The sequence below is a fragment of the Elephantulus edwardii genome, unplaced genomic scaffold, assembly GCF_000299155.1.
Source record: "Elephantulus edwardii isolate Elephantulus edwardi_28Jun2011 unplaced genomic scaffold, EleEdw1.0 scaffold00213, whole genome shotgun sequence".
Classification (NCBI taxonomy): Eukaryota; Metazoa; Chordata; class Mammalia; order Macroscelidea; family Macroscelididae; genus Elephantulus; species Elephantulus edwardii.
Genome location: NW_006399963.1, coordinates 133,076 through 142,428, shown reverse-complemented (window position 1 = coordinate 142,428; position 9,353 = coordinate 133,076). Strand labels below are relative to the sequence as shown.

Genomic DNA, 9,353 nt, shown 5'->3' with positions numbered 1-9,353 from the left:
GTAAAAGCCTGGATCTGAGGAGTGATTGTGGGTATTTTTCCTTCTGAAATGATGGAAGAGTCTAATTTTGTAATTTCCAAGCTATCATTGATATTAGGTTGTGTTATCCCTCCTTTATTTGTTTGTGGCAGAAACTTTGTAATTGACCTGGACTGTGCTTTATGCCATTTTGATGTTTGACGTTTGTTACTTCTTAGGAAGAAGCTTGTTAGAGCCAATGAAAGCCTGCTGTGCCGTCCTGGGGTTTTTAAAAATTCATTTGGGCCTGAGTGCCTGGTGTTTATTGTGTTTGAAATGAACTTTCTTCTAAATGGTACAGCACTGTTCTGTCATTTTGCTGTAATGAGGTACCTTGGGGTTGCTGTGATGCTGAATGGTGTGCCATCAGTGTGTCAAATGCCATAATGATTACACATAATTGACAGTGTTTGGTGGTGTGTCAGATGCCATAATGATTACACATGATTGACAGTGTTTGGTGGAGCTCACAGATTCAGAAAGGTCTGGAAGCACAGGTAGCATCCATTTCCTAAACATGCCCAGAGGAACTCTATAAACTTAGAGAAAGGACAATAGTTATAGAACAGGGTTAAGGTCTTTGGTTCATAGAGTCCCTAATTGATGGCACTTAACAACAACGTATAAGGCCAGGCCCTTATCTCCATTTTGGAGATGGTGAAACTACTGGATTCTGTAACATGGGCTCTCTTGTTTTGGTTGAGGTTTTGTGTGGAATATTTGGTTGTTTTAGAGTCAACAAGACCTCCTGGAAAGCCCTTGTATTTAAAAGTTGGGCCTGAGGGATTTTAATCCCTTGTTACTATAATTTTTGTTATTGCAATTCTTGCTATGCTGAGGTAATTGGTATTTGCAATGACGCTGAACCTTGTGCCATTAGAGTCTCAAATGTCAGAATGGTTGCCCGTAGTGGACAGTGTTCGGTGGAGCTCTCAATTTAAGACAGGTTTGGAAGCAGGAGTGGCATCAACTCCCTAAACCACATGCCTCTGGAAACTGAACTTGGAAAAGCAACAATAGTTATAGAAAGGCTTCAGGTCTTTTGTTCAGAAGGTCACTGTTAGCCGTGCTCAACTTCATGGCAGTCAACAACAACCTGTTATGAGAGTTTGAACTACCAGTGGAGGACTTAGTTTGAGATGTTGGGCCCTGGAAGATGTAGCTTCACAACTGCCACCAAAATTTCAAACCCGACCCACTGTCATCATAGTGATTCCAACTTATGCCAGACCCCTGTGTTACAAAATATAATTGCTCCATTGGGTGTTACTGGATGCAATCTAAAGGCATCTTAGAAGGCCGACTTTGTAGTCTGCTACCAAAGTATTACAACTTTGAAAACTCTGTGCATCAGTTCTCCTCTGCATACCTAAGGTAAGTAAACATGCATTAGAATCAGTGGCAACCAACACAGCAACAATCTTCAAAATAGATCGCCAGACTTTTCTTAGTGCTACTGTTTGGGTTCAAACCACCAACATTAGGATTAGTCTAGTGGCATCCATTTTCTGAACAACGTGTCTCTGTAAACTTTGAACTTTGATAAATTTTGATAGTTGTAGAAAGGTTTCAGGCCTTTTGTTCATAGGGTTGCTATGAGTCAGGCTTAACTTGAAGGCAGTCAACAACAGCAGTCTAGTACAAACCCTTATTGCTACCCAGAAACCTAAAAGATGCCATACATGGACAAACTTGGAAAGAAAAATGGACAGAAGGAAGGAATCCCATTCAGTGAGCTGGTAAATGAAAATTTCAAACACATACAACTGTCTTTGATATGATAGTCTTAATTAACTAAATGAAATAATGTTTAAAAACATTTTGCAGTGTAATATTTTGTTTTCTCTCTAGTAACTGGTATGAACCCTCTGTCTCCTTATTTAAATGTGGATCCTCGATATCTTGTGCAGGTAAGACTAAGACTAGTCCTTTTTTTTAATTTTATTTTATTTTTAAGACTAGTCCTTTTAATGGTTGTCTCCTTTGTCACATTTAAAAATGAAGGTAGTCCCTGACTTAAGATGTATTCTAGTTGTAATTAGTCATACTTAAAACTGTTAGTTTTGATCTTAAACATTTTACTGTTGCAGTAATTTACTTATGATGCTGTTCTTGTCGAATGTTCAATTACAGATACTCAATTTCATGACTTTTCATAACTTTAGTTGCGGCCTAGTGGTAAGGAGTTGTGCTGCCATTCCCAAGGAAAGTGGCTCAAATCCACCAGTTTATTTAGATGGGTAATCTCCTCTCATGATTAAGAACATCTGAAAATTCTGGAAGGTTAGCTATGAGTTGGTTCCAATTCAACAGTACTTAACAGCAGTCCTAACAATAAAAGGCATACATAATGGAGACTTTAAAAATTTCATATAATGTGTTCAACTTACTTTAGAGCTATCTTAAGACAGACTAGAGCCTTATTCTGACTTGATAATTACCTTTACAGTCAAATACTTGGGATTGCATCAAGTCTCTGGTCTCCAGTCCTTTTATCACAGATACTGGCCACTTGACTTTGCATCTTTCCCTAAAGTCATTTGATTAACTCTTTTCAAAGACTTATTATTTAAAACCAGTAAGGAGTTAAAAAGAACAAATAGTAAAATCATAAGAAAAAGTGGTCTGATAAACACAAGCACTTGAAAGTGGCGTTAAATTTCTTTTTAAGTTTCTGGGTTTTCTTTTTTTTTGTTGTCTGGCTAATGAGTTGGAAAAGACATGATGTATACAGATACAGTTGCACATGGCAAGTTTTTAAAGCTCAGTTACTTATTATTACTGAGTTATACTGATCGAGAAGCTTCAAAGAGTAATGATGGGATATTTTCAGAAAATACAGTTGGTTTAACATTCAAAAACAGTGTACTTTACCATATCAATAAATAATAAAGAACAAAAACCGCAATTGTCTTAATAGATGAGCAAAAGCATTTGACAAAAATCTGACATCGGTTTATAGAAATACTCAATAAGGTATGAATAGAGAGGAATTTCCTCCTGATAACAGGATCTGGAAAACTCATTGCTAACATACTTAAGATAGGTAAAAGGTATAATCCTCTTAATACCAGGAGCAAAACTAGGATGCCCACACGCACTACTACTGTTTTCACTGATCCCATGGAAGTTATAGCCAGGGCTGTTAGGCAATAAAATGAAATCAAAGATATCTAAATTAAAAAGGGCTTCAATCCCAAAGGTACACAGTTTGAGACCACCAGCTGCTCTGTGGGAGAAGGATGGGCAGTCTCCTCCCATGCAATTAACTACCTCTGAAAACCCGAAGGTCAGTGATGGGCCAGTTCCAACTACGGTATGCAACAACGCATGACATAAACTTGTCTGTAAAAAATCAAATTACAAACAGGATATAGTGTTCATACGTATGAAAGTAACCAGTACCTAAATAAATGGAAAAATTAAATCTTCCAATACAGGAGGTTTATTGCTGTTAAAAGGGCAAGTATTTTTTGGGGTAGTAACCATTTCCTGAGGCACTGTTTGTAGTTTCTTTTGGTAGAGGTTTTTAGTTTTGCTTTTTTAAATGATTTCCAATATTCATGATGTCATCCAGTTGAAATGGTAACTATTTCACAGTCTGACCCTCCAATTTGTCATTAAAACTTTGCTTCCTATTTTTGGATACACTTCTATACTAGAAGCAGTGGAACTGAATGCATTTTAGCAGCCGTGCATAATGGTTAAAATGTTCGATTGCCGTTTTCAAGGTTGACAGTTCACATTCACCAGCCACTTCACAAGAGAAAGGTGAGGCAGGATGCACAGTTGTATACAGCCTTGGAAACCCTGTGGGACAATTATACTCCATCCTACAGGGTTGTTATGAGTTGGAATCAACTTGATGGGAATGGTTTTAGCTTGGTGTTATACAGTGCAATTGGTGTAAGTTTAGCATGAACTGTTGAATAGTGTTTAAATATGGAATATATATTTAAATAGCAATTAATAGCATGGACTATACTATAGCATGCAGTGTGTAACCAAAACCTTGATCTCAGCCAGTTAAGTACATATTTCTTAACATTTTTAATTTGGTTTTTTTATTACCTTTTTTCATTTTATTGTTGTAAAATACCTTCAAGTCAGAAATGACTCATAGCTGACCTTATCGTAGCAGATTTTCAGAGGAAGCAAATTGCGTGAGAGTAAAGTCTTTTTCCATCTTCCATGGAGCAGCTGGTGGATTCTAATCGTGTGCCTTTGGGATGGCAGTGCAGCTCTTTACCAACTAGGCCATCAGAGTTCATTCAGTTTAGGAATTTTTATGTATTCATTGACTTAAAGACAATAATAGGCCCATTGTACAGTAGCGTAACATTTTTAATGAGAAAATAACTATTTGAAATCCAATAGAATGACATTATATTAACCTTTTACTAAATCTTTGCAATGACAAGCTTAAAATGTGCATACAGATTTTGTGTGTACATTTGATTGTAATGTGGAAAAAATACATCCTCACACTGATAATGGAAAAGAAAGTAGTGCTTTATGGGTATTCTTTGATACTGTTGTCATGTGCCTTCAAGTCAGAACCTGCTCATTGCTGACCCTGCCAAAGGTTTTCAGAGACTATCCGTCACATGACAGGAGATTGCTTATCTTTGTTCTTCAAATTTACCTATGAGGTGAATTTGAACCTTTGCCATGAGTTATGACTCCTTACTGTTAAGCCACCAGAGTTCCTTTACTATTACTATGGTAAAAGCTTAACAAGTGTTCTGTTTTAAAAGAGTAGTTGGAGTATAGAGTTCAAACTATATGAATAAACTTCTGTAGTTAACTATACTAAATTCCAGGAAGCTTAGTGGTAGGGAACTGAGCTGGCAGCATAAAGGCACACAGTTCAGGTCTTCTGCAATTTGCTGCTTCTGAAAACCTGCTGGAGGATGAGCCATGAGTCACTTCTGCCTTGACAGCACATAACTATTGCATCATACTGAGATCCATTTGTTGACTTGCATCTTGAATGGATCTTTTACCCATATACAAATTTCAAAACATCATAATTAAGAATGCTTTGGGCAGAATATTAAATGATCGAGGAAGCATTAAAAGAAGATGAAGGAATATAAAGAATCACTGTATCAAAAGAAATTGGCTGACACAGAAGAATTTCATGAAACAACATATGAACAAGAGCCTGTGGTGATGAAGCAAGTTCAAACTGCTCTGAAGGAATTGGTAAAAAACAAAACCCCAAGAATTGATGGCATATCAAGTGATACATTTCAACAAACGGACACTGTCCTGGACGAGCTCACCAAGTTTTGCCAGGAAATCTGGAGGAAACACCCAGCCAGCCTACTAGAAGAGATCTATATATGTTTACATTCCAAAGAAAGATGACCCAACAGAGTGAGGAAATTACTGAACAGTATTATTATTACATGCAAAGAAGATCCTGCTGAAAATTATCCAAAAACAAATGGGAACAGTACATCATCAGAGTACTGTCTGATGTGCAAGCTGGGTTTAGAAGAGGCCCTGGTACTAGGGATAATGTTAGATGGATCTTGGCTGAAAGCAGTGATTACCAGAGAAATATCTGTGTGTTGCATTGACTGTGCGAAGGCATTTGACTGTGTAGCTCACAACAAACTGGCTAACTCTGAGAAGAATGGGAATCTAGAACACTTGATTGTGTGCTTATGTGAAACCTATATTTGAACCAAGACATAGTTGTCAGAACAGAGCAAGGAAACACTGCATGGTTCAAAATCGGGAAGGATGTACACCAGGGATACATCCTATCTCAATACTTTTTCAGTCTATATCTAGGAAGCTGAGCTCTTTCAGGAGGAATGTAGCATCAGGATTGGAGGAAAACTCATCAACAGTCTGTTACGCAAATGACTAAACCTTGCTTGCCAAAACTGAGGAGTGCCTGAGGTACATGCTGTAGAAGGTCAAGAAGGACTACAGTCTTCAATATGAATTGAATCTCAACATCAAGAAAACAAAGATTCTCACCACTGGGCCTGTTCGCAGCATCATGATAGGGGTGAAAAGATTGAGATTGTTAATAGTTTGAGATTGCTTGGCTCCATAATCAACACATTTGGTACCAGCAGCTAGGAAATCAAAAGACTAATTGCATTGGGGAAAGTCTGCTGTCAAGAACCTCTCCAGCATACTGAAGAGCAACAGTATCATTCTAGAGAATTGAGGTGCACCTGATCCAGGCCATGGTCCTCACAATTATTTGCCTTGCATCAGAAAGCCTGGACAATGACTAAGGATGATAGAAGGAAAACTGAGGACTTAGAGCTGTGCTGGAGAAAAATAATTGACTATACTGTGGACTGCCAGGAGAAAAAAACAGGTTCTTCCTGGAGAGGATAAAACTCAGTTGTTCCTTGGAGGCAAGGATTCTGAAGCTTTGTCTGACATACTTCAGGCATGTTGCAAGAAGGGACCAGTCCTTGGAGAGGGACATCATGCTTGGGAGGGTGGAGGGGCAGCATAAGAGAAGAAGACCCTCAGTGAGATGGATTGACTCAGTGTCTCGGGTAATGGAGTAGGTGTGTCAGAGATGATAAGGTTGGTTGGTTCAGGATAGAGCAGGGTTCAGAGCTGTGTACATAGGGTTGCTATGAGTAGCAAGCAGGGAACTTGCCGGCACCTAACAAAAACAAGAGCATCTTACACAGAACCTCCAACTGTTGTGTAGTCTTTTTAAAAAGGGAGAAAATCCTTCTTTTAAAAACTATGTTCTTTGTGTTATCAAAGTTAATGCTAGCAAGCTTGGAATTGGCCTGAATGGTTATACTGTGTCTCAAAGGATTATTTGCCAAAAAAAACTCAACCAGGGATTATATTCCAGCACCTAGTTATCTACCCTTGCATGAATAATTCTGACTTGTGCCTTTTCTAGGGTTGGGTTTTGTTTTTTTTATTTTAATGAACATTTGCTCTTACTCATGGAAGATGCTACTCAGTATTAATTATTACAGATATACATTATTATCACCTTTCTAGATTATTTGCTGTTTATTTCAATGTAGAGCTATTCTTTTCCACTGCTGTTTCAAACCTCCTGTAGTAACACAAATTACATGGGCTGTTGTTGTGTATCATGGAGTCAGGACTGATTCATAGCTGACCCTCCAGCAGGTTTTCATAGGTTTTAAATCGCATGGAAAGAGGACTGCCCATCCTTCGTTCTCACTAGAAGCAGCTGGTGGATTTGAGCTGCCTTCCTTAGGGTTGGCAGCGTAACTTCTTACCACTAAGCCACTTAATCACTTTTAGAGACATTTAGACACATTTAGAGTGCTCCATAGGCAGTTAGCTGCACTGCTAATTCAGAAACAACACTTGTCTGGAGGTTCAAATCCACTAGCAGCCCTAAGAAAGAAAGATCATATTCTCCTCTCATGGGAAGAGAAGACCTCCTCTGAAGACCCACAGGAGAGTCAACGATGTGTAAATTCTGACTCATAGCAGTGAATCTTTCTAGATTATCTGACGTAAATGAATACAGAAACAAGATTCTAATAGAGAATCCTTCCTGATTCTTACAGCTATGAAGTGGAATTTCTATTTCATTGAAATTTGACCAAAGTGTTAGTATTATTACCCTTAGGAGATAGGATTAGCAGTCTTCTTCCATGAAGACTTGTAGCTTCATAAACCCTGTGAAGGGTCACTTATGTAAGTCAGACCTGCCTCAGTGGCAGTGAGGTTTGTTAAGTGGGCAGAGGGTTGTCTTTGTGACATAGTATGTAAGATCAGTAGCTTGCATATACCTACGTCTCCGAGTGAGAGAGATGAGCTGTCTCTGCCTGGAAAGATTGATAACCTTGGTAACTGTATAGAGTTGCTGTGAGTTGGAATTATTCAATGACAGTTGCATAGTTAATATTATAGACTGTTATTTTTGTTTAGATAAGTGAGTTAATAACTTTTTTCCCACTCTTTGAAAAACTAAAAACTACTTTCCAGTTCCTCTTTCTTGAAAGAAGTTTAACTCCATTTTTATTATTGCCCTTTTAGGATACAGATGAATTTATTTTACCCACGGGAGCTAATAAAACTCGGGGCAGATTTGAACTTGCCTTCTTTACTATAGGAGGATGTTGTATGACAGGTGAGTTCAATAATTTTTTATTTTTTTAATTACCCTTAATCTAAACAGTTGAAGGTATTACAGATAATTTTTAAAAATTAATAAGCAACATCAGGTTTGTTCTGATTTTTCCTTGTTGTATACCGTCGAATCGGATCCAACTGGCACAGGAGGAGATTGCCTCCCCTTCTCCAGCAGAGCATCTGGTAGATTTGAACCCTTCACTTTCAGGATTGCAGTGCAGCTTGTGACATTATCAGTTTTAGAGTTACAAGTATTCCTATTTTCACTTCTATGTAAAAATAAAGGACTAGTGCTAAAGTTGTGCTCAGTAGATGAATACTCTTATGATTTACTAGGGGCTGCATTTGGAGCAATGAATGGTTTGCGGCTAGGACTGAAGGAAACCCAAAACATGGCATGGTCCAAACCAAGAAATGTACAGTAAGTCGTTTTCATTATCTAATGTAGTGATACTGGAATATTAACATCTCTTACTAGTTTGTGAAGTACAAATGCTTATAATAATGGTTTGATTGTTGTCTAGATTTTTTTCCCTTTTATCTTTAATCTTACTTAAAAGGAAGTAAGAGATTAAGTCACTCATTACCAGACAGTCAGCTAGTGCTGCCCTAGCCCAATGAGAATTAGAACATACTCTTTCTTCAATGGCTTTTAGGCCACTTCCCCCCCCCCCCCCATTTTAAAAGTCTCTTATACATCATTTAACCAACAGATCAGAGCATATGTGTAAAATTAGACCCTGAGACCCTGAAGGCCAGTCAGGTTTTTTTCCCATTTTATGTGTTGATATTCACCCTAAGCTTATTTATATTAATATTTCTTGTCTCAACCCAACAATTTATTTTACTTTATATTTTGGAGAATTTTTAATATATACAAAAACAGACAGCTGTCTGTTGAACACCTTTTTCCATCCAGTAATCATCAGTCCAGTGCCAGTCCCATCTTCTGTTTCATACTATTTTGAAACAATTCCCATTATTATTGTGACTAAATTTAAATTTTAAATATAAGATCTCTTGGAAAAGCTAGCAAACTTTTATTCTTTTGTTTAAATTGTTATTAAATTTTATTAGTTTTAGTGAACATTTACAGAGATTTTGGGTTTTCATTCATTCATTGTTGCACTGTTTTCTCTACCCTCCTCCCGAGTTTGTTCTTCTTCCCCCCTCCCCCGAAGGTCTGCTTTAATTGTCCAGTTGCCACAGTGCTTGTC

General features: G+C 37.8%; 1 protein-coding gene across 1 annotated transcript in view; it reads left to right on the top strand.

Annotated features, from left to right (window-relative positions):
• Positions 1 to 9,353, top strand: part of LINC00843 (long intergenic non-protein coding RNA 843) — a 38,890-nt gene that overhangs the window by 6,486 nt on the left and 23,051 nt on the right. The window contains exons 2-4 of the mRNA XM_006897697.1: positions 1,870 to 1,928; positions 8,041 to 8,134; positions 8,473 to 8,557. Of these exons, the coding sequence (XP_006897759.1) occupies positions 1,870 to 1,928; positions 8,041 to 8,134; positions 8,473 to 8,557 (238 nt within the window). The remainder of the gene's footprint in view (positions 1 to 1,869; positions 1,929 to 8,040; positions 8,135 to 8,472; positions 8,558 to 9,353) is intronic.